General features: G+C 43.5%; 10 protein-coding genes across 10 annotated transcripts; 7 read left to right on the top strand and 3 right to left on the bottom strand.

Annotated features, from left to right (window-relative positions):
• Nucleotides 1-187: 187 nt before the first annotated feature.
• On the bottom strand, nucleotides 188-3,661 carry BYT42DRAFT_559096 (bacterial low temperature requirement A protein-domain-containing protein). Its single transcript, XM_051567075.1, has 13 exons — nucleotides 3,016-3,661; nucleotides 2,928-2,947; nucleotides 2,788-2,864; nucleotides 2,512-2,719; nucleotides 2,251-2,449; nucleotides 2,088-2,183; nucleotides 1,899-2,023; nucleotides 1,733-1,843; nucleotides 1,381-1,674; nucleotides 1,257-1,317; nucleotides 1,126-1,198; nucleotides 522-1,056; nucleotides 188-462 (listed from the first exon to the last, which is right to left on the bottom strand). Exons 1-13 carry the CDS (start codon nucleotides 3,465-3,467, stop codon nucleotides 440-442), a joined length of 2,274 nt encoding a protein of 757 aa, XP_051425957.1. The 5' UTR covers nucleotides 3,468-3,661; the 3' UTR covers nucleotides 188-439.
• A 1,098-nt stretch (nucleotides 3,662-4,759) lies between these two features.
• On the top strand, nucleotides 4,760-5,347 carry BYT42DRAFT_559105 (uncharacterized protein). Its single transcript, XM_051567076.1, has 2 exons — nucleotides 4,760-5,065; nucleotides 5,143-5,347. Exon 1 carries the CDS (start codon nucleotides 4,791-4,793, stop codon nucleotides 5,025-5,027), a length of 237 nt encoding a protein of 78 aa, XP_051425958.1. The 5' UTR covers nucleotides 4,760-4,790; the 3' UTR covers nucleotides 5,028-5,065; nucleotides 5,143-5,347.
• A 1,117-nt stretch (nucleotides 5,348-6,464) lies between these two features.
• On the top strand, nucleotides 6,465-7,421 carry BYT42DRAFT_559107 (putative BLI-3 blue-light-inducible Bli-3 protein). The gene has a single exon (XM_051567077.1). The coding sequence runs from the start codon at nucleotides 6,527-6,529 to the stop codon at nucleotides 7,154-7,156; it is 630 nt and encodes a 209-aa protein (XP_051425959.1). The 5' UTR covers nucleotides 6,465-6,526; the 3' UTR covers nucleotides 7,157-7,421.
• An 810-nt stretch (nucleotides 7,422-8,231) lies between these two features.
• On the top strand, nucleotides 8,232-9,677 carry BYT42DRAFT_630801 (Pyruvate/Phosphoenolpyruvate kinase-like domain-containing protein; the record flags this gene model as incomplete). The annotated part of the gene is made up of 7 exons (XM_051572445.1): nucleotides 8,232-8,267; nucleotides 8,341-8,444; nucleotides 8,518-8,617; nucleotides 8,680-8,710; nucleotides 8,777-9,010; nucleotides 9,076-9,160; nucleotides 9,222-9,677. Coding segments are annotated over 7 exons (705 nt in total), but the record flags the coding sequence as incomplete, so codon positions are not given.
• Nucleotides 9,421-10,795, top strand: BYT42DRAFT_224161 (uncharacterized protein). Its single transcript, XM_051562598.1, has 4 exons — nucleotides 9,421-9,877; nucleotides 9,965-10,290; nucleotides 10,354-10,644; nucleotides 10,702-10,795. The coding sequence occupies exons 1-4, from the start codon at nucleotides 9,754-9,756 to the stop codon at nucleotides 10,747-10,749; spliced, it is 789 nt and encodes a 262-aa protein (XP_051425961.1). The 5' UTR covers nucleotides 9,421-9,753; the 3' UTR covers nucleotides 10,750-10,795.
• On the top strand, nucleotides 10,703-12,030 carry BYT42DRAFT_559114 (HIT-like domain-containing protein). Its single transcript, XM_051567078.1, has 7 exons — nucleotides 10,703-10,972; nucleotides 11,032-11,073; nucleotides 11,157-11,199; nucleotides 11,293-11,308; nucleotides 11,381-11,490; nucleotides 11,669-11,692; nucleotides 11,747-12,030. Exons 1-7 carry the CDS (start codon nucleotides 10,923-10,925, stop codon nucleotides 11,879-11,881), a joined length of 420 nt encoding a protein of 139 aa, XP_051425962.1. The 5' UTR covers nucleotides 10,703-10,922; the 3' UTR covers nucleotides 11,882-12,030.
• Nucleotides 12,031-12,034: 4 nt separating this feature from the next.
• On the top strand, nucleotides 12,035-14,465 carry BYT42DRAFT_559120 (L-serine ammonia-lyase). Its single transcript, XM_051567079.1, has 6 exons — nucleotides 12,035-12,399; nucleotides 12,516-13,160; nucleotides 13,241-13,474; nucleotides 13,566-13,787; nucleotides 13,844-13,962; nucleotides 14,029-14,465. Exons 1-6 carry the CDS (start codon nucleotides 12,072-12,074, stop codon nucleotides 14,272-14,274), a joined length of 1,794 nt encoding a protein of 597 aa, XP_051425963.1. The 5' UTR covers nucleotides 12,035-12,071; the 3' UTR covers nucleotides 14,275-14,465.
• BYT42DRAFT_559121 (uncharacterized protein) lies at nucleotides 14,450-18,648 on the bottom strand. Its single transcript, XM_051567080.1, has 4 exons — nucleotides 18,188-18,648; nucleotides 18,017-18,124; nucleotides 16,783-17,930; nucleotides 14,450-16,721 (listed from the first exon to the last, which is right to left on the bottom strand). The coding sequence occupies exons 1-4, from the start codon at nucleotides 18,583-18,585 to the stop codon at nucleotides 14,929-14,931; spliced, it is 3,447 nt and encodes a 1,148-aa protein (XP_051425964.1). The 5' UTR covers nucleotides 18,586-18,648; the 3' UTR covers nucleotides 14,450-14,928.
• A 762-nt stretch (nucleotides 18,649-19,410) lies between these two features.
• On the bottom strand, nucleotides 19,411-22,613 carry BYT42DRAFT_491353 (nucleolar protein 14; the record flags this gene model as incomplete). The annotated part of the gene is made up of 7 exons (XM_051564070.1): nucleotides 19,411-19,803; nucleotides 19,876-20,256; nucleotides 20,324-21,478; nucleotides 21,543-21,686; nucleotides 21,761-22,039; nucleotides 22,098-22,232; nucleotides 22,302-22,613. The coding sequence occupies 7 exons, from the start codon at nucleotides 22,611-22,613 to the stop codon at nucleotides 19,411-19,413; spliced, it is 2,799 nt and encodes a 932-aa protein (XP_051425965.1).
• Nucleotides 22,614-23,333: 720 nt separating this feature from the next.
• Nucleotides 23,334-25,187, top strand: BYT42DRAFT_559127 (surface antigen-domain-containing protein). Its single transcript, XM_051567081.1, has 4 exons — nucleotides 23,334-23,550; nucleotides 23,620-24,257; nucleotides 24,339-24,736; nucleotides 24,802-25,187. The coding sequence occupies exons 1-4, from the start codon at nucleotides 23,467-23,469 to the stop codon at nucleotides 25,116-25,118; spliced, it is 1,437 nt and encodes a 478-aa protein (XP_051425966.1). The 5' UTR covers nucleotides 23,334-23,466; the 3' UTR covers nucleotides 25,119-25,187.
• The last annotated feature ends 170 nt before the right edge of the window (nucleotides 25,188-25,357 follow it).

Below are 25,357 nucleotides of genomic sequence, written 5' to 3' on the forward strand. Positions count from 1 at the left end.
ACAATTAAAAAATCATGAGTGTCGGAAATTGATCGCGGATTTTTCGGATATTGAAACCTTAAAATGAACTTTGATAAACCTGCTCTGAAAAGAGAAGTGCGCGCTTAAAATAAGATGGCTGTGTTTCGTCTTAAAATCAAGATATAAAAGGGAACATTTTGGATGTTTAAAAAGCGAGCGTTTTTGAGAGCCTTATTTCCATCACTCTCTGGAAAAGGGACACACACGCCGTGCGATAGCATGGTTTCACTTTATATGTCCGATCAGGAGAGTTCCATTGTTTAAACAATCTAGAAGCAAAATTTTTTTGGTGGTTTCTTGCAAAGAAGGATATAAGATAAAAGCCTAAAGGTATCGTCTAAGTATGGGTAAATGATGACTACAATTGGTCGATAAAATAAGTTGTTTGAAGGACAGGAATCGTGCAGGTACTCCTATTCTAATCCAACAAGTCCACCGCAGCTGGAATAAAGTTAAACATTAGTTTTGCGAAAACACGACTTTGATAGTTTATCACTCACATTGGAATAAAAGACAGGCCATCATGACACCAAGCATCTTTAGTCCGTCCATATTTTCATGCGTGGTTGCCGTTAAAGCAAAGAATACAATGGCATTCAGCACGCGGGACGCGCAGATCAGCCGTGACCATTTGGCTGCAACAGGCGTATTTACGAGTTTAATCAAAGCATTGACACACAGGATCAATCCACCGGAAACCCAGAACGCTTTGTACACAAAGTTGATATTATGAATTTCTTCGCATTCTGCTTCCTCTGCGTGTCCACCTTCAGGTGCGGCGAAAATCGGCGCGGCAGCCATCCGTAAAGCGGATATCAGCGAGCGGCTCAAGGCATTAGCGCTGTGTTCGCCAAGGGTAGACTCAATTCCAGCGCATGAATGCGCCATATTGGCTGTTCCATTTACTGGATCGTCCCAACGATTCCGATAAATAGTAATAGTATCTGTCAGGGCAATACCAAACGCCACCTGGCACAAGTGCAGGGGGAAGTGAAGATACATCCATATTTGACTCATTTCGACTTCCGATAAAACCTACAGTTCAGATCATATTTCAGTCTCCTGTAACAAAGGACGATTTTAAAGCTTCATGTTCCAACTTACCTCTGCACTGAAATCATCGAAATACATGAAAAAGTAGGTAAAAATGATGACCACACCAAACATGTTCGCTACTCTGGAAATAAAAAAGTGAGTTGGCGAAACGCGCTTAAAGAGTACACTTGGTTACGTACACCACTCGGACCTCTGAATCTGATTCAGCAACCATTTTGATGAAACCCATACAGTTTTCGCCTATTGAAGAAAAAATGGCGTGAGAAAACAAAAAAGATCATATATCGACACAGCTATCCTTACCAAGCACAATGATCGTGAATAAACCAAATCGCTCACCGAGATGGCTTGCCGCCAATGATACTTGCTTGTTATGTTTCAATAGCATGTTGACGACGACTTCGATAAAGATGCTGACATACCACAGCGCGAATCGAGCGCTCAATTTGGCAGTGAACATGAGCGAAATACCCCATAAAAGAATGGACAGCATGTTCACAGCAACATAAGCACTAAGCGGTTTCTTGGCGAAAGAGCCGGACATGATCGAAGCCCACAACACCACTGAGTATTCGACGAGCAGTACCGCCTTCATGACTAAATCGCTGATTTCAGTTATTTATGTTCCGAGGGTAGCAGCTTGGGTCCATCTTACCCATATATCCGATAATGAAACCACGAGGGGTTTCCCAGTAAACGTTACTGGCACCTGCCATACCAATGAGACCGCACAGTTCCACAATTTTATAGATGTGATGCATAACATCTAACCATCGGTGTGAGTCAAATTTTCCTTTAGATAGTACTTCGCATTCTTTAACCTGTGGTATCGTAACGAGAAGAATACAACGCGCTAGAACACCAGGTCCACCACATCACAACAAACCATGCAGCATATTTGCCAAGGGTCTGACCGTCAACGATGTGATTTGCGTGTGTAAAGGTGCTTTATCATCATATCAGATTTTTGCTGGTACTTACTGACGATTGCAACCCGGTTCTCAACTTACCTAAGCCATCCGACATAGAACACATCAGCGAACAGTTCTACCCAGGTAGCCGAACTTTCTTCGCCAATGTCATCTGATAAATCTGGATCCGGTATGCTGTTTACCGAGGAAAGACGATGTAAATCATATAGCTACTCTGACATGTTGTTTTATCAGGGCTTACACAAAGATGGGTCGACGCGTTTTTTCGGCTGTTTTAGTGGGATCCCCTTCTGGCCAGTAGAATTTGAATTCCAAAAATACATTGGCGTTCAGATTGACTATGTTGTCTTTCGGAAATTCTCCTTTCTCATCCAATTTTTCATCCTCTGGCGGTCCCTTGGTGGGGTGCTGTGGATCGACAACCATTTCTTTGGATTTAACTATTCGCCATTTTTGGTTGAGTAACGTAACCGTAAAATATCAAATCGTCCACATGTATTACTTTGTTCTTTCAGCTGTTCCTTCTTTGATTCGAGTTCTTCGCGAAGTTGCGCCACTTCTTCTTTCTTTGCATTGATTTCTGCACGCACATCCATTGTTTTATGAATTTTCAGAGAATACTCTCTTTTGGTTTTGTGGAAAAACTCGATGAGTTTATCCGTGTCCTTGATGCTGTACAGCTTCAACAGCTCATCGTCTTGCAGTGAAAGCTAGGTTACACAGCTCAAACATGAGCGGAGGCACAATAATGACGGAGTTATAAAGACGGATCGCGTACCGGTTCTTTAAGTTGATCGGCAATTTGGCTGGTAATACGAAGGCTTTGGTCGCCCATGAGGTGACGGAAATGAATAACTAAATAGCATGGAGCGGATCAATGGATCCTGCCATAGTCATCCACCAGCTTGACAAACTTACTCGTTCTTACTGACGGTTTTCTGATAAAAAATTGCATGAGAAAAACTCAAGTTGGGCATGGACAGATGCCAAGGCTTAATGCACTTACTCTTCTTCAGGTAGTACTCTTATCTCTGGTATAACTGCTTCAGGGGCATTTGAAGCTTGTGGATGCTTTTCATCCCATTCTTTACGTTCTTCCTGATACTCTTGTAAACGCTGACGATGAAGGTCCAATTCTTTAAGAGGATGAAGAAGGAGTTCACCAAAAGTTTCGGTACCGTGCCGACGAATAGGTCGACCCGCCCGATCGTGAAGAGGAGCCGTGAGGCCTTCATGTTGATGAAGATGATGGTGGATACGTGAAGACATGGATACAGACGATCTGGATGCTGTGGGCGTCAAAGCGCTATCCTGGATTTCGATGCCTCCGTCATCCTCCATGATTGTTCCAGTTTCGACGTCGTCGTTGCTCTTGTGGCTGGGGCGTCGATGGTGCCTTTGCCGAGCAGGACCAGCAAAAGCGGGCCCTCGTTGATATCCATGAGTGTTAAGTGACATGCGGGAACCCAGAAAGTGGCAAACAGAGGCACTCGATGTTCTACAGCTGTGGGATATATATACTTTTTTTTTCCTCGGCTTCTATTCATTAGATTTAGGTAATAGCCCGCCATTGTGGAAGGTTGTACATGCGTTGCGGTTCACTTATTCGGTGTAAAAAAATATAAAATAGGGAATGCCTTGAAGAAGCGCTCTTGTTTATTCCTTTTTAAGGTTGATAACCGGGCAGTAAGCTTCTATTTAAGTTTTCTCCCTTTATGATTCGCAGATTTCCTGGGATATTTAACCTTTTTCACCTGCCTGCGATAAGAGGGTCGCTGATCAATGAAATTACTGACTCTACTTACCTCGGTGATGGACTACTTTTTACTGAAATACATATCTCTGACCTCATACTAATATAACCAATAGGGCTATTTCTATGGTGATTCTGGTATTAGATAATCAGCTTTAGGTAGTGACCTTTTTTTTTTCTAAAAAAAAAAATGCTTCTGCTGCTGTTAAAACCAACTATACTGTCAAGCATAAGATTATGTTAGAGAAAGAATACATGCTTCCTTACGAAAAGATGCAAGAATGCCAGACACTGTAAGTGAAGTGAAAGATAAATCATCAAATTAGAGATAGATGGTTAAGGGACATCGAGTTTGGGGCCTGTGAGTGACCACGCCATAAGCCCCCTGTAATGAGGTCGAAAAGGTGTTGCTGGTTCTTCCTGCCCGTTGTATTTTTTAGCATGTCCCATCATGATGCATAATTTCTAGTGGCGGCTCGGGATACGGTTTCGGGTTGTGATTCGGGATTATAGTTCGGGGCACACCATGGTTCGGGTTACTCATTGCCTACATCATTGAGGTGGCTATAGCCGAGTTTGAGAAACATCCTAATGTCATGGACACCGATTTTTGACTGTGCCTTTAATGGTGTAGCATTTGTTCACCGATGCATAAGTGTCGGCCCCAAATGTTGTTTTTCACACGCGCAGCTTAAAGGGCGGAATATGCTTTGCAAAGGCTATACATAATCCCAAGTACTCGATATTTGATAAATGTGGTATATACAGGCGATGATGCTATTTCTCATGCTCCATAAGGTTTATTTTAAAAGAGACATAGTACCTCGTTCATAATATTGCTTCAGAATCTAGCTTCATTTATCACTTGCCACATGAATTGGGGTTGTGCTGATGCTTCAGTGAAACAGTGGCCGATCTTTTTTTCTCACTCCGAAATTCATGGAAAGATTCCTTACAAATTTTTTTCATCAGACCACTTTTTTCGAGAAGAGCTGAACCGCAAATGAAATCAAAGCATTTGCTATTTAATGGTACCTTCCAAATTTTCGAAGGCTTTTCCGACTTTCCCACCACCGAATTTTGTTAAAATATCGATTACCATGGCAGCACTTGTCAATCTTCTCAAATTTTCTAGACCCGAAGTACTACCGTTGATGGTGATCGTTGGAGGTGCCTTGACGGGCGTCGCTTACTGTGGGATCCATGCCACAAAAATCCCTGCGGGTGCATGGCACCGAACCTTACGCAACAAGCCAGTTTACTAGTCATACCGCACAGATCACATCAGCCTTCCTACATTAAAGTATGTTCATATGGAATTTTCTCGAATGATGCTCAGGATAATGGACTAAGACAAACTTTTTTTCTCAAATCCCATAGATATATCTCCCACAATCATGTCCCATCTTTTTGACCGCCCATCGTTTTGGAAACTCTCTACAATTAGCATCGCAAGCATTCATAAACAAAACGTCCTAATTTCATAAAATATCGGTTGCCATAAAACCTTTACCCCTCCTGTGGAGGGGAAAAAAGAATATTTATGACCATAAACCGATCGCGCTAAATACAGATTTGTCTACCATCAATGTTGCTGTTTCTTGTTTCGAACTGTTGTTTATAATTGTTCAATCTTATCTTGAACAGCTTCATCTTGCAGTTATTCAGATACCATACTCACGAAAGAAAGTCTGTATATCCGCATACTTCGTGAGGCATTACATTACTGACGCGCTTTTATATCCGTTGAAGAGTGTGTAGAAAGATGAACACTATTGTCTATCCTCTTTATAAAAAGGGCTACCGGTTAGACACCGTGATTCTTCGATTTTATTGAGAGATGCCATTTGACACGGTCTTTAAGCCATGTAGTTCCACGACCAGTATCTTTCGCAAATCAAATCGATAAATATTTTCTGATTGCACACCCCACAACGATGGGCCAAAATCTTTAGGGGTCTCTGTCGCAAAATCAGAGATCAAACAAAAGATGGCGAAAACTGTAAAAGGAACTCGGGAGCGTCTTGTTGCTGACGGTCTTGCATAGGACATTATAACAAAGCCTTGCTGGAACCAGTGCTCTATGATGTCCTTAAACTTTGAAATTATTGAATGAGTGAGCTCAGACCTTCTTTCGCATATATAACTATTCCCACATTGGCACACAAAAAGCTTGCTGGCTAATTCTCCTTCCAATCAGACTGAAGTTTTGAGAGAAATGAAAAAACGAGAAACTCATAATGCTTTTTCTTAAAGTAATTGAGACCTCAAGTACAGATGGTTTTTCTTTGTAGTCGTTTCGAAAACCTGCTGAACAGTAGTCAAAATCATCGTTGCGAACTGATGCCTTCCGTTTTTTTCTGGAAAACGCAGGAAACAATGCAGTCAACCCATCGAGAAGGTTTCGTCGCCATAACCACCTTTGCATTCCACGTCGAAATAAACTGCGTATTTCTCTTGCTGGCCCAGATGAAGTTGAATTAGGTCTACGATTTACGTCCTCAGAAGCAAAAGGGGTTGGCTTGCGGACATCGTAATGGGGACGCCGGCCTCTGATAATGACGAAACGGCGAGGTGGTTGCGGAAATGGAAATAAAAAAGTGACGGGCTTTCTGCAAAAATTTCATGCAAACCCCATTTTTGAATGACAGTATGACTTCATTCATAGATCATCTCCACCAGCACACGCGATAATATAAAAGCGCTTTGGTTGCGTTTTATTTCTTCACTACAGTTTAACACTACTTTATTTTTTAAAACAAAAATGTCCACTACTTTACCTCACGGAGATCCTGTTCATGAGAAGAACCTCGATTTGAGTACCAGTACCGAGAAGAAAATCGAAGACTTGTACAAGTTGATCGAAGGTATCAAGATTTGTATGATGACCACTCGCTGTGCCAAGACCGGTCGACTCGTCAGCCGAGCCATGGCTCCACGAACACCCAAGAAAGATCAACCGGCCGATCTCTGGTTTTTCGCCAATAACACAACCCACAAATTCGATGAATTACAAGAAGATCCCAACGTGAACTTGGCGTTCTTCAGCCAAAGTACCTTTGAATGGGTGAGCGTTTCTGGAACTGCTGAAGTTGTCAACGATCGCGCCAAGGTCAAGGAACTGTATGCTCCCGATATTAAGGCTTGGTTTGCCGATATGGGTGACGGTGTTCACGACGGTGGTCCCACTGACCCTCGTATCTCTCTGATTTTCGTCAAAGCCGACACGGTTCACTATTCCATGAAGGATACTTTCGGTCCAGTACAAGTGTGGAATATTGCCAAGGGTATGGTCACTGGTGAGGCACCCAAGGTTTCCGCAGAAAGAGATTTGAATGCAGAAGAACTGAGAGATGCCCGTCGCACAGAGGGTCTGGATAAGAGCCTCACCTAAATTTATGTACTACTATCTTGTCAAATAGCTACCGCAATAAATACTTAATCCCTGCGCTTCTTTACAATCATTGAATTGTTGTATGGCAAATATGTATCCAAAATGACAAGGGATCATTATGTGTGGCAGATGCAATAATCAACACGCGGTTATCTGACCTTCAATATGTGGCGCCATAGAAGGCATCTGCAGGGAATTTTCTTTTTATCATCCCATCCATAACTATGAGTACAATAACGCTTATTTATGATTTATTTCAACTCGCGTAATAAGAAATAAACACTATTCAATGTTAATCAAGTGATAGATTAACTATTGACGCAGTGCAAGTGCTGGAAACTAACTATTCCAATATCACTGCAAGCTGATGGAAGATAAACGAGTGTCCGGAGCGTCACAGGTGGACTTTCAATTTTTTCCCCAATTGAGAATCCTCAATTCTGTTCTGTTGTCTTCATTTCTTTCTCAACAATGAGAATGCTTACTGGAGGGTTGCTGGCTGCCATTCCCGCTCTAAGAGCAGGTAAAAAACTCAAATAGTTATTACCATTGTAACAGCAACCGACTTTTTGTTTTCTCTGTATTAGGTGGCGGACGCGTGTCAAGCTTACCACTGCGGAAAGCTCATGTCTGTGCATTACGAACGATTAGTACAACAAGCGAACAAATTAGAGAAGTGCGCTCACGACGGGCATTATTCTATGGTAAAGCGTGTTGAGGATGAGGAATGTGGGGGTGTAAGATAGTTGACGTGCCTTCGATAGTTCCCGGCAGCGACGAACGAAAAATCCATAAATCCATTTCGATATCAGCGGACTGCATTGTTTATGATTTGGAAGATAGTGTATCGAGTAAGAAGAAAGGATCAGCACGTCATATGGTCATTGACGCTTTGGAAGTAAGGGGAAAAACATCCATCGTCATTGTATTTTGATGATATCATTGATCAAAATGTGAAAAAGGCATCTGAACATGGAAAAGCTGAAAAGGCCGTACGTATCAATGCCGTTGGCTCAGGTAAGTTGAGAGGTATTAACATTTTGTGAAATCTTCATTACACTTAAAATGGTGAACTTACTCAGGTGAAGAGCTGGACGACTTGAACGTGATTGTATAGTATCGAAACCCCCCAAAAAACAGCGATGCAGCAGAATCCCACTGATTCTTACGTCATTCTGATTTAGCTTCATTCAAAACGTCTTCAAGCCATTGTCATACCCAAAGTCCAAAGCGCAAAGGATATCCAGTTTGTGAGTCGTATGATTGATGCGGTGGCAGTGGAATCTCAGTATGTAATTGCTGCTCTTGACCGAAAATTCGTCTTGGATCCGAAAAATGGCCCTCTAATTCTTTTTGGTTAGACGCGATCGCATTCGATTGATCGCATCAGTAGAAAGCGCACTTGGTATTATGAACCTTCGAGAAATAGCAACAGCTGATCCACGGTTGGATGCAATGATTGTATGTACAAAAGATAAGCGACTTTTTTTTTAATTCATCGATGGCTAACAAGTTACATGTAGTTCGCCGCGGAGGACTATTGCGCTGATATAGGTAAAGAGTCAGTTACTGTCAGTAACGCAAATAGCAAGGATTCACAAAACCATTGGAAAACAACAGGAATGATTCGCACATCGACTCGCCAGGAAATGCTGTTTGCACGACAAATGATGGTCACGGCAGCATCCGCTTATGGATTGCAGGCAATTGATTTGGTGTGCGTTGATTATCAGAACGAAGATGTCCTGATCAAAGAATGTCAAGAAGGACGAGAGTTTGGTTTTGCTGGAAAGCAAGCAATTCATCCTTCACAAATCGAAATCATTCAAAAGATGTTTCTGCCCGATGCTGCCGGTACGGGACGCGTAGCGCTGTTGGACATGAAAAATGGATCGAGGACTTATATATCCTATTGTTAGATTTGGAGAGAGCCGTCAAAATCTTGCACGGTTATGAGCACTACTCCCAAAAAGGTGTTGGTGCATTCAGCTTGGATGGAAAAATGTAAGTTTTCGTTTCGCCATGCAGCGGGTAACTACGTGTCGTTTAATCCGCGATTCAACAGGATTGATATGCCGGTTGTGAAATGGGCGCAAAAGATCGTAAGCAAAGCCGAAGCCGGCGGTATGCCACTACCAGATGTAGATGGCAAAGATACGGTAGAAAAGAAAACGAAATAAGATCGCATCACATTTGTAATTGAAGAAAATATCACCTTTTGAAATGCAATACATCACAGTTGTACCGGCTTGAATAGAAAATGGTTACCAGACATTTAAGATGGGCAATGGGCCATATAACCCAAGGGTGATATGCAATCTTGATTTTTGTTGAGACCCTGTTGAAAGCATGATAATTGCCGCGTCGTTTTACAGAATAGGAAGGATAAAATTAACAATCACCCCTTTTGAGCTATTGGAGCCTCCTCTTGTTCACTCGCTCACCCCCTCCTCACAGGCTGTATCAAAGCTTCTGTTTATATTGAGGGAGATCATCCATGACCGACTTATATAAAGACCATTTCCATATTATGCGCCTGGAATTCCTTTCTTTTTTTTCATCCCGATTTTGGTTCGATTGGGGTTCTTTTAATACACATGGCTTATCAGTATAGCAGCAATGATGTTCCACAGATCGATAGCTCAAAATACCAAAGTGATTCTTCCGTTAATACTCCTCCACCAATATATGAAAATTTGGATGAACACCAACTAGAGAAACGTGAGTAACGTTACCGCTTTTACAGTGTGATGATTATGCCAAATAAAGCGATTTTCATCTGAGCCCGCTGTTTTTTTTTTCACGCAGGTGACATGGAGAATAATGCCGAGCAGCGGAAAACTTGGCTGCATAATTTGTGTTGTGTATGTTGTCCCTGTTTGCCGATGTGGGTACGATGCATCTGCTGCTTTTGTATTTTGTGTATCATCGGGCTAGCGATTGTCGTTGGCGTACTAGCTGCACTTTTCAAACAGCCCCAAGTAGAGTTCAATGGAATCACCGACCATCCCAGCGGTCTACCGAGGTTGCAAAAGAATGCGTCGTCGATGGCCTTCACGATGAACCTCGGGTTAAAGATTGGTGTAAAGAACCCAAATGTGGAAAGTATCACATTCGAGAATATCAAAGCTGTGGTGTGTTTCATTGGTGATCACTTTTTTAAGCGGAAATACAAAGAAGCTCATCGAAGACGGTAGGCGTTTTATCCCACGAATCCGGAGCAGTCTGTAGGCGGTGGAGAAATGCAGAATCTGCTTATCGAGCGTAACAGCATCACGAATTTCACATTTCCTTTCCAATTATACTATGACCCTCAGCAAGATCCGAATTATGCCATGTTAAACGATATAAGCAGCAAATGTGGATGGCAAGGGGCAACCAAGTCGGATTTGACGGTCCTCTACGACCTTATTCCGACGGTGAGGATCGCTGGTATTCCCATCAGCCTGACTTTGCGTCATTCCGCGCACTTCCAATGTCCGTTGAAGGTGAGAACCACGCTTCCACCCACAATCAGATATCCTCAATCACTCACAATTCAACAGGATGATCAACTTTCAAGTATTAGCTTACCTACACCCAGAGTTTCATAGTATACCGTCTTCAATCATCTTCAATAGAACGATGGAAAAGAAAAAAAAGGTCTTTTGTGCAACAAACAAGCGGACTTGAAGTGCAATAGTCTTCCATTTTTCACCGTCGCGGTGTTTAGTGTGTCTTTTTCCCTGTTTTTTTTACTTTGAATTCCCCGCAACTATTTCACACCATGGCAACCACTCATTTGACTGACGATTGCATTTTCTGCAAGATTATCAGGTAATGTCATGGTAACAAAAGAAAGTAGTAACATTAAGCTCACTTCAGCACTGTTATAGAGGAGAGATTCCTTCTCACAAAGTGGCTGAAACCGACAAGAGGTGATAAAACTGAATTGACAAGCTTGGAATTGTCATTTTCGTGTTTGACTGAACTCCGAGTGCCCTCCCTTCTTTTTTCTCAGTTACTGCTTTTTGGATATCAATCCTTTGAGTGAAGGACATGCTGTGAGTGATAAATTAGTTGAAAAAACATGTAGATAGTTTCTGGACCAATCATTAACACATGAGGGGGTTTTTTCTGTGTGTGTGTGAATTTAGCTTGTGATTCCCAAATGCACGTATTTGTTCACATATTAAGAAGCATTGGCCATTTTCCTGTCATTACTGATGTTTTCGGAAATTACAGATCACGCGCAATTCTTCCACGAACTTCCCGATGATCATTTGGCGGATCTATTGCCATTGGCAAAGAAGGTGGCTGTGGCGAGCGGATTAGATCAATATAATTTGTTGCAGGTACGTGGGCAAAAATTATGACAGTTAAGAGTTTCAAAAAAGAGTTTTTAGGAAGTGGAGAATGAAGATAAAAATAATTATAAAATCTGGGGTTGGGGGAAGGACGGGAATAGGCTACCCCGGGTATATCATCGCATAGAACTAAGCTGTCTGTTTTTTTTTTCTTATTTTAATATAGAACAATGGTGCAATGGCTCATCAGGTATAAACAGGACAAATAGGGATAGTAGTCGGTTTTAAAAGTTACTCTATTTAGGTGGTGCCTCATGTTCACTTCCACATCATCCCGAAGCCAAGCCAAGAGCAAGGCTTGAAGATCGGATGGCCTCAACAGCAGCCTTCTCAAGATGATTTGAAGAAAACGCTGGGTCGTATCAAGGAGAAATTGTGAACACGTTGTTCCATGTCAAAACAGACCTAAAAATGTAGAAAGTGCAGAAAGATTTTTGATTGGAGGAGAATCGTGAGAAAGTAGGACTGGTAATTCGCGGATTTTTTTTTCTCAATAAAAATCCCCAGATTGGGAAATCCAGTATTTAGCTCCCCTCCCTTTTCTCTTCTTGAATCTGTATTTTCAACAAATGCTTGCACTCAAGAGATTCTCCACCATTTTAGCTGCTCAACCGGCAACACGTATTGCTGTTCGACAGACGCCCCGTCTAATTGCCGCTTCCAAGCTTCGTCCTGCTTGGAGAGCTTACTCGACGGCAGCCTCGGAAGCTGTTGTTGATCCCACCAAGCAAGATCCTAACGCAGACCATCATGCGGTGATTTCCACCTTTGATTTGTTCTCAATTGGTGTTGGACCCTCCTCCTCACATACTGTCGGTCCCATGCGAGCGGCGAAAATTTTCATCAATGACCTCAAGGAGCATGACGTTCTGGAAAAAATTCATACTTTAAGAGTTGGTAAGTTGGCCGCCGAAAAAAAAAAGGAAAATGTTCCTGCGGATCCCGCAGCACTTTTTTTTTCATTTATCAAAAACCCAATGTTTTACCTTTCATTTGTTAACCTATGATCATAGACATGTTTGGATCGTTGGCGCTTACTGGTGTTGGTCACGGTACTCCTGATGCTATTTTGATGGGTATCGAAGGTGAGACGCCCGATTTGGTGGAAACATCCACGATCAAATCCCGTGTCAAAGATATCCACGAAAATAAGTCCATTCGACTGGATGGCACCCACCGCATTCACTTTGATCCAGAGAAACACTTGATCTTCAACTACTTCAAAACCTTGCCACAGCATCCCAACGGTCTTCGATTCTGCGCTTACGATGAGAATGCCAATTTGATCGCCACCAATGAATATTTCAGTATCGGTGGCGGTTTCGTCGTGAATGAAAAGACTCAGTTGGATCACGGTGAAAATGTCTACTACAAGGAAGATATTCAAAAGACCGAGAGCGCAGACGCTGTCGATGCGGCCGATCGCGATCAAGCCGTTGCCGAACGTCGTGAACAAGATATTGCGGTGGTGGCCTTGCCTTTCCGTAATGCCGAGGAACTTATCAGCGTGTGCAAGCGAGAGAACATGACCATCGCTCAGATTGTTTTTGAAAACGAATTGAAGTGGTCGACTCCTGATGAAATCCGCAGCAAGTTGTTGAGAATCTGGAACACCATGGATGAAAGTATTCGCAATGGTGTGATGGCCTCACCCGACGGTATGTCTATAAAAGGGAACCTTCTGGTTGTAAAAAAATTTACTTTTATTGACTCATTTGCTTGCTTCCGATTTGTTTAGAATATCTGCCAGGAGGACTCAACGTGCGTCGTCGTGCTCCTAGATTGTATAATAAACTTCTCAAGGGTTTGTACGGTCCCGTTCAAACCCAACGCACCTATCACGACAATCAAATCCCTGATCCCAAGTTGCCGATCGCCAGTGACAGCACCGACGCCGCCATCGTCAACAGCCACTTCCCTCTCTCCTTGTCGGTCTTACCCAAGCGCCAACCCAAGCGATTCTTGTTACCCGGTAAGTCAAGTCGAACAGTTTTATTTTTTTCTCGTTTCATATTTTCGCCCCTTTTTTCGATCACTGACCACAATCTATTCCACCCCCACAGCTCTCGATTATTTATCCGTCTATGCTATCGCTGTCAATGAAGAAAACGCTTGCGGTGGTCGTGTAGTGACCGCTCCTACCAACGGTGCTGCCGGCACTATCCCATCCGTGCTCAAGTACTACCTTGAATTCATCTCCGAAAATCCCGAACGCGATGTCATGGAATTTTTGCTCACTACCGCTGCCATTGGTATGCTGTTCAAGCGTGGTGCTAGTATCTCAGGTACGCATATAGTACACTATTCTTTTTCGTTAGCTGTTGCTGACCATTTTATGTAGCTGCTGAGGTGGGTTGTCAGGGTGAAGTGGGTGTGGCCTGTTCAATGGCTGCCGCCGGTTTCACCGCTGTCATGGGTGGCTCCGTTGAACAAGTCGAGAACGCTGCAGAAATTGGCATGGTAAGAGATTCACTGCAAATATAGGGTCGTTTCTTACTGCAAAGATGACTCATTTTCCTGTCATAGGAACACAACTTGGGTTTGACATGCGATCCTATTGCTGGTCTTGTCCAAGTGCCTTGCATTGAACGTAATGCTTTGGCGGCCGTCAAGGCCATTGCTGCCGCTCAGTTGGCTTTGAATGGTGAAGGCGAGCATCGCGTTTCATTGGATCAAGTGATCGAAACCATGCGTCAGACCGGTCTCGATATGATGTCCAAGTACAAGGAAACCAGTCAGGGAGGATTGGCCGTGAATGTGCCCATGTGTTAGAGAATATATCCATTTCTTTCTTTTTTTTTTTTCCTTTGTTATCATTTAGTTCAATGTACCCATACTTTTCTGTTTGGCTTGTTTTTCATTAGTCATCTATACATAATGCAAATAACATAATTTGATTGATTTAGACTCCATTATCACAAACTCCTGACTCATGCTCCTTTTATAAATCACTTGTTATGTCGTTGTTTTTTGTTTTCAGAAACAGAGTTATTTTCGAACTCTTAGAAAAAAGGAAAAAAAGATCCTATCACACCACACAGTAACATTTCGACCAAACAGATAAATTCCTGTATTTGTCTCGTCTCACTTACGCTTCAATTTTTGCCTACAAGCCTTGCGGCTTCTTTGCTGAGCGACCATCAGACTACAGAATCCATTTATCACAGTTGAAAAACCATTGCATGACGGTAGGCTCTATAAACAGGAACTTATTATAATAGTTTTAATAGAAACATCTGGGTAATGATATGCATTATTAAATTGGTGGTTGAACAACACCGTTAAAAGGTTTTTCTAGGGTGATTTCAACTGAAAATGCTAAGTCTCTAAGGGGAAAAAAAGCGAAGCAAAAAATGAAGCTGTATAATAGTGACAGTACGAAATATGATACAATGTCGTAAATAAAAAATAATATATTGACCTTTTTTAAAAACGTTCAGTAAGTCGGGGACGACCCCTTGCACGACCTCTAGGCCGCCCTCTGGGCCGCCCTCTCGGACGAGGTCCACTCGGCCTTGCAGTGTCCTCCGATAATGGATCGGTAGGAGATGGACGCATTCTAGATACCCGCGGAACCCGAATAAGAAGTCTTGGTTGTGGGTGAGATGCCGGATCCCAAGATGACAAAGGAGAGGAAGAATTAGGACGGGGTTGTATAGGCGGAAAATTCGACGAATGCGTCGAAAATTTTCCTTGAAAATTAATGGATGATGTGGATGAAACTGGAGACGCAGATGAAACCATAGGAGCAGTAGGAGCAGCAGGAACTGACAGAGAAGGAACTGCTGAAGCCGATGAAGTAGATGGAGGTGCCGGTAAAGTGATAAGCAATGGTGCAGCAGGCGCGTTCGGCTGTTCTTGCACAAAAGACTCGGTGAATTTCCTGGGTCTGCCTCGGGGCCGACCACGAGGGCGGCCTCTTGGACGTCCACGCCTTGATTGTTCATGCCGCAGCTCTGTATCATGGCTGTTTGCAATGGGTGCGGGTACAAACGATGATGATATAGGACTTGGGCCGCGTCCTTCTGCTTGACCTCGACCTCGACCTCGACCCCGACCCCGACCCCGACCCCGGCCTCGACCTCTACCGCGACTGCGACCTCGTCCACCACCTCGGGCTCTTTTGTATTCCCGTGACTCTTCTTCGATTTCAAAAGCTACTTTGGCATGCCTCTTCCTTCGACTATCTGGCGCATAGGCTTGCCACTCCTTGATCAATTCGTTTCTAATGTCGTCCGAACGGAGCCATTCCAAAATTTCCACGGCGGATTTCCGTTCTTCCGGTTTTGTTTTCAGGCAAAATAACAAAAGCTGACGGCTTAATTGGCCTGCCACTTCGCGATCCAAGGTCTTCTCGATGCGGTAATCATCCTTCACCGTGTCGCGTAAAGCTCGCAGATCCGTATCCAAAATACCATGCCAAGGTTCGGTTTCGGCAAAGACTTTCCACATAATGGTGCCAATAGAATACATATCTTCGGCCAGCGGATGAATAAGCCAAGGCAGAACGGCGGTGTCGGAGCGATTTTTTGGTAGCGTTTGGATCGAGCGATAATGAAGATAACCGTGATCGGGTTTCGCCATCATCCACGGCAAGTGACGACACCATATTTTTAGTTGGTCCTCGTTGGCAGGAATGACTTCGCCATCATATTCGCCATCCACCTTGGGAGATTCTACCCACCAAGCACCCACATCCTTGGGTCTAGTAAATGTGGCTTTTCCAAAATCGATCAGGTATAAATGCGCTTTCGGCATTCCATCTTCAAGCCGTTCATCGCCTTCGTTGACCATAAAGTTCACCTCGGAAAGATCACGATGCGCAAGCCCGATGCTGTGGATGGTTTTCATACACTGAAGCATCTGCTCGATCAGATCCATTTTTTGATACGCCGACAATCGATGATGAGAGTGTAAATGTGTATACTGCTTGAGCGTCTTCTGGTACCGCTGCATGGACAATCCTACCACATCGCCATTATCTTCCTGGAGCACTTCAAAAATTTGTCCCATGTGAGGCAAGTCGCGCAAATACAAAAGACTAACAAGTTCAGTGGCACGCTGATTGACGGTCATGCGTCGAAATGTTTGCACCACCACACGATCATCATCCTTTACAAAGTAGACGTGCTTGAAGAAACCCTGCGCATTCGGAAATGAAGATGTATTCGCCAGATACTTTTTCACGTTGGTCGTCGCGACCTGCTTTTCCTTGGAAACTATAAAAAAGTACATGTGTCAGCACCATTGGCCCAAAATATCACATAAGCAGACACTTACAATTGAGAAGCCTTGACCATAATTCTTCGGGCCCACTTGCATGGGACATTGATACATCGTCGGTTGCTGCATGGGCGGTCAAAGTCTCCATCGGCTTTTGCTGTCGCAACTTTTCAAAGGTCATAGAAGCCGATCGATCATCGGCAAGCATGGGCCCGCTCTCTTTTGCCGATGTCCTGGAGGTCATGTAAGCTACCTCTCCGGCATCCACACCTTCGTATAGTTCCGGCTTATCTTGCAGATCCTTCACAAAAGTCGTCTTATCAGATTCTGTCAAGTTGACCTTCTTTTCTTCACTGAACGTAGATTGGGGGTCTAGTGGCAAGCCGGCAGACACTGAGGAAGCAGGAGGTCGAGAAGAAGTGACTGAAAAATCGGTTGGGATGGTTTCAGACAAAATTGGTTGCGTTGTCACCGTTTCCTTGGTGTCTGTCGATGAAGCTGAAGATTGCGGATCTCCCGTCATCTCACTCGTTGTCACAGAGGTTTGCGAAGCAGGAGAAATCGATGCTGACGTTGGTGACCTTGACGCGGAAATGGTGTCGCTTAATTGCGTGGATTTACCAGTCATGATGGCCTTCATAAATGCTTCCATAATGAGAACATCTTTTGCCTTTTTTATATCCGTCCGTGAATGCGATAATCGGTAGGTGGAATACGCTCTTCGGAAAAAGTTTCGATCCATTGCATCGCTCATTACTGTTTCCACGTCTTTCACGACCCGTATGATTTTGACTTTCATCCACGCCTTGGGATAATATTCGTACGTCAGGTTGCTGTCAATCCCGGTTTCATCAAAACTATGGCAAAGTCCAATGGGTTGTGCGAGCGCAACGTCGGCTTTCAATTGATGGACTTGGTTTTTCTGAAGTCGAGGGCCGGTGCCCACTTTAATCTGAACGTTGAAAAGCACCGCCAACACAGCTTGCTTTTTATCTCGCGCTTCGATTAATAACGTACGATTTTTGCCGATGTAGAGACGAGGCAGCGGCGTCGGTTTGGATGGCAAGGTGTCTGTAAGAAATTGGTCGACCGTACGGAAGAAAGGTCCGTTGAGCTGGTCATAAAAATGCCTTACTTTCGAGAATCCGCGGATCGATTTATTGCTCTTTTCCGTAGGTCTTATGCACTGGATCATGTAAAGAAAACTAAAACAAAAAAATCTATCTTTTAGTCTCACATAAACACAGATCACAAAAACCTTAATTACGCCTCCCATTCTCATGGTATCTACCTCTCTTGACTGTCTGGAATGGTTCTATATCGTGGTAAATCAAAATCGGCTTCTTCAGGAATAGGTTGATTTTCTGGATCGGCTACTGGAGCCGATAAATTAACGGTTCTATTTTATTATTGTCAGTACACATCAATTGCACAATTTAATTTGTAATAAAAGACAACTTACTGTAAGCCTCCTTGCAGAGAATTAATTAACGCTTGATAACGTTCTTGTAAGCGTACTGCTTGCTGGTAAATCGGCTCCAAGGGAGGATGGAAGAGTTTGGCGTTGGTCCAAATATGTGAAAGGTCATTCTCAAATTCCGTGTAGCCATGGTATTTGTCGTCGTAGAGATTCTGTTCCACCGTCGATAAATCCATCGGATACTCGATCACTTGGTGATAATAAGTGGCAGTCTTCGGAACAGGCGACACAAACAGAAAGCAGTCGTGAAAGGATAATAGTTCGTCAAGTATAAACGTACAAAGCCTAAACAACTTTCGTGGCGTCCTCATGGGCATTAAACCTAAACCCGACGTCACAGCATCTTTGGTTGAGTCTGTAGACTTCTCTATAGACGCCATGGTGGGAATTAGGAGGTTTTTTCTTATCCTTTTATAAACGTTTCGCGAGGGTTTCCTGTTCACTGGGTCTATGCTTTTTTTTTTTGTTCTTTTTTTTTTTTTTTCCTTTTTACAGTCATTCCAGAAAATAAAAGTCGCAAATTTAGAAAATTAATGTCGTGCTACCATACTCCTGTTCAAAAAGTCACCGTAGGATTTTGAAAAAAAAAATTTTGTCTTTTAAAAAAGCGAAGAACGCATTGATATTGTTTGGATGGACAGTGTCCATAATAAAAGATCCTCATAATAACTCCAAAATTCATAGATAAAAATATTCGGTAACTTGTAAATGTATAAATATAAGAAATATTATTTAATAGGATTATTGACTACCTTCTTTTCTCCATTACAGCGCGGCACCTCCCAACCATGCTTGAAACTAAATTTTCAAATTCCCAAATTCCTACGGTGACTTTTGAACAAAGATTGGTGAAATTTGTGGCTTAATAAAGTCGCTTGATTTCAAAAATTGAAGTCGTATTCAACAATGGCACCACAAAAAAAAATGTGAGACCAGCGACAACTGATCCTGATATCAAAAGCACTTTCTCTTATCTTCCGTAGCTATGCTCAGGTATACTATACTGGCTAGATCAATGATCGTGGAACAAGCATATGGATTTGGTGATTTATGATGATTTTCCATCTGTTTTCTTCTGCCTCTGATATCATTTGATGTAAAGCAAGGCGCATCCATTGCACGAAGAGTTGGTTGATTAAAAAGAAGTCTATATTATTTACACAAACAGTTTTCAATGATCTACAGAACAATTGAAACTCTAGCTTTTACAATTTCTTTTTCTCGCGCTCCAAGCGATTCTTCTCTGCTTGATCGCCTTCAAGGATGGTCATGACGCCCTTGATCATCTTATTATACTCTTCATCCTTCTGCTTGCGCTCCTTGGCCTTCTCTCTAGCAATGAACATATTGTCCTTGCGTAATTCGCGCATAGCTCCCTTCTTCTCCTTCTTTAGCTGCGACTTGAGTTTGCTCACTTGGGCACGTTCGTGATCAGGATCATAGTGACGATCCATCGAATACGCCTTTTCAAACTTGGGCAAGTGCTGTGCAATGGGTATGGGGCGATGTTGTTGCATCCGTAATGGAGTCTTGGTTCGTTTATCCTTGCAAAACTTGATCTGTCGTTGGAGTCGATCATATAGAGCAGTCAACAAAGCCTATCAAAAACAGAGAGTCAATAAACGGTGCAATGATGACAGACAATTGTAATTTAGTAATGGCTACTTTACCTCGATATCCTTGTGCCATGTTGTGCTGCGGATCTGCGAGATGATGGCAGAGAAAGGCTCGAATACTTCAACCAGGGCGGGTGTGGATGCATAAAGTTGCAGATATCGTTCCAACATACGCAGGACACCCTGGAACAAGCTTAATCGCATTGCTTGATCGTTTTCCAGCGTTTCCGTGGCGAGCTGTGCTAAACCGATGGATGAAATGTGTTCGATATCGTCTGCTACCGCGTCTTTGATGTGGAGCTTCACACTTTCTTCGGGCATAGGAAAGAGACCGGGAAGATGTTTCTTAAACAGCTCAACCGGCGATAATAGAATCAGTGCTCGACCCAGGAAATTCATCACTTCGGGTATATAGCGTTTGGAGACAACTTGGTACTATCAATCCCAATCGAGTTAATATTTGTCATTTTGGCCAAATAAAAGTAAGAAAAAAAAAGCTTACCTCTGAGAAAAGCATCACCAAGAACAGACCTCGTCCGATATCGATCTCACTTTGAATGCGACATTGAGCCAAGGCGTGACCCATGAAAAGCATGGCGGGTGTAGCCACGGGATGGTTTAAATCGGAAGTCGAGAAAACCTGACCTATCACTCGAAGAGTGGTCAAATCTTCGACGTCGGGCCATGCGGAACCGGGTTGGTTGATCTTCTGTGCCATCGTATTATGCATTTGCTTCAACTTGGCATTGAACACATCGGCCGCGCTTTCAGGAACTTGTTGTGCAATACCGTAAGCGTGAGCGGTCAAATCTTCCAAGACCTTATTAGGCAAAGGATCCACCGTAGACGCAACATAGGATATATGATCCAGAAGCACACCAAGAAATGTACTCAGCTTCGCTCGGTTTTCCGCAGCCAGTTTGATATGGTAGAGAACACGAATGCGCTTCACAACCACCACCACGTCCTCCACGGTGAGACCGTCCAAAATCTCCAATAACTCTGAATGCGACGTAGGACATTCAAAGGTATACGGAATTTCGCGCTTTTCGTCACTCTGCTTTGTTTTTTTGGCGGTGGTCTTTTTCTTCAGCTGGCCCGTGGCGCCGAATTCGTTCATATCATCTTCGTCCTCGTCGAATTGAGCGATTTCTTCGTCTTCACTTTCCAAATCCTCGTTGTCGGTCTCTTCAAACTCTTCCTCTTCGTCCTCATCCGCTTCCTCGTCGCTCTCTTCTTCATCTTCATCATCGGACTGTTCATCGTCATCCATGTCACCTTCCTCATCATCATCATCGACAAAACCTCTCTGGATATCTTCCAAAGTGAGACCCTTGCCGAGACGAGAAGCTTCATCTTCCATTTCTTCCACAAAATCATCGTCCAAGTCATCCGCTTGAGGACCGGCCGCTTTCTTTCTCTTATGACCACGCTTGTGTCGATCTTCATCCTCGGACTCGGAATCGAGGCCCTCCATACGTCGCTTTCTCGCTCGTTCAGCCTTTTCTAATTTCTCCTTCTCTTCCAAAGCAATTTCTTCTTCCGTCTTGGTTCGATCGGTGGCCATGGCACGTCGATCGGAGGCAAGCTCACGAATCGCCTTATCGTAATCGCCGTAATTGTCTTCATCTTCTTCCTTCTCCGCCGATGCTTCATACTCGGTCTAAAGTAACTCGGGTCAATTAGGCTATTTTAGTATTTCCAAGCTCTCCCAAATTTACCTTGGCGAACAAAGAGCTTTGCGAAGGTAGAGGCTTTCGACCGGCCGGTTTGCTGGTGTCTAACAGTCCACGAATTTCTTCCAGATCATCATCGAGACCCTCACGCAATGCTTCATCTTCTTGCTTGGCGAGTTGTCGTTCGGCCTAAATATGAGCAATAGAAATCGCACACATTAATTTCGTGAAAATGGACTACAGGACAGGAAGGGCAGTCATACCTTGTGCATCTTACTCTTGGCAATAAGTTCTTTCATAATTTCGTTCTTCGATTTGCGATGTTCACCTTCACCTTCCCGCTTATCCTCATCGAAACCGCCGAAATGCATTTGAGAAACGATGGATCGGTCAAGTTGCCCTTTATCGTTCTCGTCATCGCTCAGAGCAAGACCGGCATCGTCGAAATCGTCCATGGTCGACAAAGATTGACCGTAATGAGTCAATTCAATTTCGTCGTCGTCATTCAAATTGAACAAGGATGTCGCTGAACGAGCATTACGCTAATCATAGTATAAGCATTTCTGAAGCATTGATCCTCTTTGGCTACATTTGACGAACCTGTCGTTCTTTGGTAAATCTCTCGAGCATCTTTTCTTCAGGTGTCAAGTGGGGATTGCTTTCACCAAAACGCTTATCGATGATACCACCAATACGGTTTTTGTTTTTCAATTCGGTCAAGAGAGTCTTCTTGCGCTATTAGAGTGTACCGTAAGCGTCAATAACTGCATACATACGTTGTCTGATCCGGGAAATTCGACTTACGTTTTCCTCACCAATCTGTTTGCTCAGTGTTGGTTTACCGGCGGCACCCTTCATCTTGCGTCCGATCACTTCGAATTTAGTGTGATTGGTCTTTAATTCGAAAGGATTAAACTCATCGCGAATCAGCTGCAACTTGTCCTTGGCATCGTTTTTGCCAACTTCGGACGGTCTACCACGCTTCTTTTCCTTCTTGGATCGGCTTGCTTTTCCTTGCTGGCCGACGATGCCTGCCGTACGCAAGGATGCCTTCAAACGTTTCAGTGCTGACCCACCGCTTCCTTTGGGAGTTTCTGTCTTTGCTGCTGCAACCATCAATGATAAAGTGCCACGATTAGATCCGACAATCCGCAGAGTAACCAAACTTTTTTTTTTTTTTTTTTTGGACGAGAAAATTTTTGTGGCTGCGTCTTTTGAAAATTTGGCCCTGCTGGAAGAATTGCCTTTTTTGGACAATGATCATGAAATTGCATGAGCTGCTGATAAAGTTGACGTATTCTCATACTTCATTGATGGCTTTCCTCTGGTAGAGAAAGCCATTCCAGATTAGATACGACTGAACACCACAATGTGTACTCCAAGTGACATGTCAGCGTTGTTAATCTGATGGCAATTTTTGCTTTCTGCCTAACGAGTGTAGTAAACGCTATACCGATGTTATCACACAGCAGAAATCGATGATACAAAACAGCAATCAGGGGTGTTTAACAATTTATCTACAAAGGTTTTTTTGGATTATGATATGATAAAATGATGCTTTAAATACAATATGAAGATGGACATACGGTATACGCAAATGGGCCTTGAAAGTACATATAAACAAGCGTACTGCTGCTCCCCTGCAAAAAACCTAGTAGCTTCAGACGACAAAGTAATCCATAATATTATTGACTGTTCTCGTATATCGTAGTGATGTAAACCCTTTTTTTGTCTGATGGTCAACATGCAGTACTGCGAAACCATGAGCACCTGGTGGCGACCGAAAAAAAACAAGTCACGACCGCCTCAGGAAAATCGGCCAGCCGCAATTTGATGAACAAAAGACCAAGGTGAAAGAAGCGTTCTCTTGCTATTTAAACCACACGCCTGATGAACGATAACGTATGTGTAATGAGCCACGAACTTATTTGTGTCTTGATTCTTACCGTAAAGTACTACACAGCCAGAAATGCCTCCGCAGGCATCCGACCTTGATCACGAAGAATTGCTGCGTCAGCAAGCGACGGAAGCCTCGCAGCGTTTATTTGCTCTGGTATAAAAAGCTCGCTCTTCTGCTTTCATAACGTCCGCCCTCCCATTGACAGCCATTTTCCTTGTGTAGCTAAATGCCACGGCGGCTAGCTCAGCCCACGTCAATGCTGTCAGCATTCTAGGAGCTCGAGCCACCCGACCCAGTTTTCTCGAAGCCGCCACTTCGCGCGTACTTGAATCCGGCACGTTGGCCGACGTTATTAACAACTCCCAGATCGTCGCTGACGAATTGATGCGATTTGATATTTTCGACGACGTTCACGTACTTTTGGACCATGCCGCGGACAGTGATCCCTTGGCAGCCCCGGGATCGATCAATGTTCTGTATCAAGTCAAAGAGAAGAGTCGCATGTATATCAAAACAGGCACTGAAATTGGCAACAACGAAGGCAACGTGAACGGATCGTTGACGCTTCGTAACGTTTTTGGTGGGGGTGAAGTATTGGATTCGTTGGCATCCTTCGGCACACGCGACAGCTCCGCCTTCCAGTTCTCTTTGTCATCTCCCGTCAATGCTTCACCCAACTCGAGAGTTGACTTGAATGCGCATCATGTTCTTCGAAACAACATGCTTATTTCTTCTTACGAAGAACTTGCTCGCGGTGCAGGCCTTCGCCTCAAAACCTTGTCACGCTTTGGTTACCATGAATTAAGCTACGACTGCACTTGGCGATCGATTGATAAAGTGTCAGATACGGCTTCGTTAAGGTAAGGGGTTTTCTTGCGGCATTGATCTAAAAAGTGTTAGCATGATCTAATGATGTGCTTTGCGATTGACGATGATTGTAGCATTCGCCAACAAGCCGGTCATTCATTGAAATCCTCTATTAACCATGTATTTGTACGTGACCGCCGCGACGACATGCTGCTTCCATCCACAGGTCATTACATCCGCTGGTCTCAAGAATTAGCAGGCGTATTTGGACTTGGAAATGCGCGATTTTTCAAGACAGAACTGGAAACCCAAGTATGCCATCAGTTAGGGGGTGGACAGTTATTGAAGAGCCAAGAAGGCGAATTGCTCGGCCTTCATCCTGGTTTAGTATTCAGTATGGGATTCAGAGCGGGCTGGCTCGCTAAGCTTAATAGCGATCCAAGAGCTGCCACTGTATCGGATCGCTTCTTGCTGGGTGGACCTCTGTCTGTTCGTGGGTTTAGAAATGCTGGACTGGGACCTCACGATCATCGTATGTTATTTCTTTGAATGGCAGAAACGGTAGACAAATACTCATCGATCTTTTACTTGTAATAGATGATGCCTTGGGCGGTGACCTGTACTGGGCTACGGGTGTCAGCGCAATGGCACCGGTACCTAAATTGGAAAGCAAACCGTTAAGAGCTCACGCATTTATCAATGCGGGTACGCTTGTACCGTGGAAGACGACGACAAACGCACAAGATACCATGCGATCCTTAACACAATCGCCAAGCATTTCCGTTGGCTTGGGTCTGATTTACCGCCACAGTATTGCCAGAATAGAGCTAAATTATTGTATTCCGCTGACAGCGGCTCGGGGCGATCATGTGAAGAGAGGTTTGCAACTTGGTCTCGGTCTAAACTTTTTGTAATATAACGTACAGTTCGATTGAAGAAAAACTGGATAAAATAAATTTACAAAATAAAAAAGGAAAAAGTAGATTACGTAATCATAAAGTAAAGTAAAGTTGAAAGTGATATGTTGTTAGTTCTTTGATAGTTCTTTTACACTGACATGATTGAACTTTGACTGTGGCGTAAGGAAGTTCATGGATTATTTTTTAAGATGAACATTAATGGCGGTTCCAAACAGCGTCGCATTGAGAATTGT

Source organism: Radiomyces spectabilis (genome assembly GCF_025331425.1).
Source record: "Radiomyces spectabilis strain NRRL 2753 chromosome Unknown BYT42scaffold_3, whole genome shotgun sequence".
In the NCBI taxonomy this organism is placed as follows: domain Eukaryota; kingdom Fungi; phylum Mucoromycota; class Mucoromycetes; order Mucorales; family Radiomycetaceae; genus Radiomyces; species Radiomyces spectabilis.

Excerpts from the sequence above, each read along its gene's own strand:
- BYT42DRAFT_559096 (XM_051567075.1), bottom strand. The coding sequence starts at position 3,467 with ATGTCACTTAACACTCATGGATATCAACGAGGGCCCGCTTTTGCTGGT. Across the intron at positions 2,948-3,015 it reads AGAGTACTACCTGAAGAAGA|AAAACCGTCAGTAAGAACGA; the intron begins GTAAGTGCATTA and ends ATTTTTTATCAG. Across the intron at positions 1,844-1,898 it reads TTCTCGTTACGATACCACAG|ATGTTATGCATCACATCTAT; the intron begins GTTAAAGAATGC and ends ACCGATGGTTAG.
- BYT42DRAFT_559105 (XM_051567076.1), top strand. The coding sequence starts at position 4,791 with ATGGTACCTTCCAAATTTTCGAAGGCTTTTCCGACTTTCCCACCACCG.
- BYT42DRAFT_559107 (XM_051567077.1), top strand. The coding sequence starts at position 6,527 with ATGTCCACTACTTTACCTCACGGAGATCCTGTTCATGAGAAGAACCTC.
- BYT42DRAFT_224161 (XM_051562598.1), top strand. The coding sequence starts at position 9,754 with ATGGCTTATCAGTATAGCAGCAATGATGTTCCACAGATCGATAGCTCA. Across the intron at positions 10,291-10,353 it reads TCGAGAATATCAAAGCTGTG|GCGTTTTATCCCACGAATCC; the intron begins GTGTGTTTCATT and ends CGAAGACGGTAG. Across the intron at positions 10,645-10,701 it reads ACTTCCAATGTCCGTTGAAG|GATGATCAACTTTCAAGTAT; the intron begins GTGAGAACCACG and ends ACAATTCAACAG.
- BYT42DRAFT_559114 (XM_051567078.1), top strand. The coding sequence starts at position 10,923 with ATGGCAACCACTCATTTGACTGACGATTGCATTTTCTGCAAGATTATC. Across the intron at positions 11,074-11,156 it reads GTGGCTGAAACCGACAAGAG|TTACTGCTTTTTGGATATCA; the intron begins GTGATAAAACTG and ends CTTTTTTCTCAG. Across the intron at positions 11,491-11,668 it reads ATCAATATAATTTGTTGCAG|AACAATGGTGCAATGGCTCA; the intron begins GTACGTGGGCAA and ends ATTTTAATATAG.
- BYT42DRAFT_559120 (XM_051567079.1), top strand. The coding sequence starts at position 12,072 with ATGCTTGCACTCAAGAGATTCTCCACCATTTTAGCTGCTCAACCGGCA. Across the intron at positions 13,161-13,240 it reads TGTGATGGCCTCACCCGACG|AATATCTGCCAGGAGGACTC; the intron begins GTATGTCTATAA and ends CGATTTGTTTAG. Across the intron at positions 13,963-14,028 it reads ACGCTGCAGAAATTGGCATG|GAACACAACTTGGGTTTGAC; the intron begins GTAAGAGATTCA and ends TTCCTGTCATAG.
- BYT42DRAFT_559121 (XM_051567080.1), bottom strand. The coding sequence starts at position 18,585 with ATGGCGTCTATAGAGAAGTCTACAGACTCAACCAAAGATGCTGTGACG. Across the intron at positions 18,125-18,187 it reads TCTCTGCAAGGAGGCTTACA|AACCGTTAATTTATCGGCTC; the intron begins GTAAGTTGTCTT and ends ATAATAAAATAG. Across the intron at positions 16,722-16,782 it reads ATGGTCAAGGCTTCTCAATT|TTTCCAAGGAAAAGCAGGTC; the intron begins GTAAGTGTCTGC and ends ACTTTTTTATAG.
- BYT42DRAFT_559127 (XM_051567081.1), top strand. The coding sequence starts at position 23,467 with ATGCCTCCGCAGGCATCCGACCTTGATCACGAAGAATTGCTGCGTCAG. Across the intron at positions 24,258-24,338 it reads TCAGATACGGCTTCGTTAAG|CATTCGCCAACAAGCCGGTC; the intron begins GTAAGGGGTTTT and ends CGATGATTGTAG. Across the intron at positions 24,737-24,801 it reads ACTGGGACCTCACGATCATC|ATGATGCCTTGGGCGGTGAC; the intron begins GTATGTTATTTC and ends TACTTGTAATAG.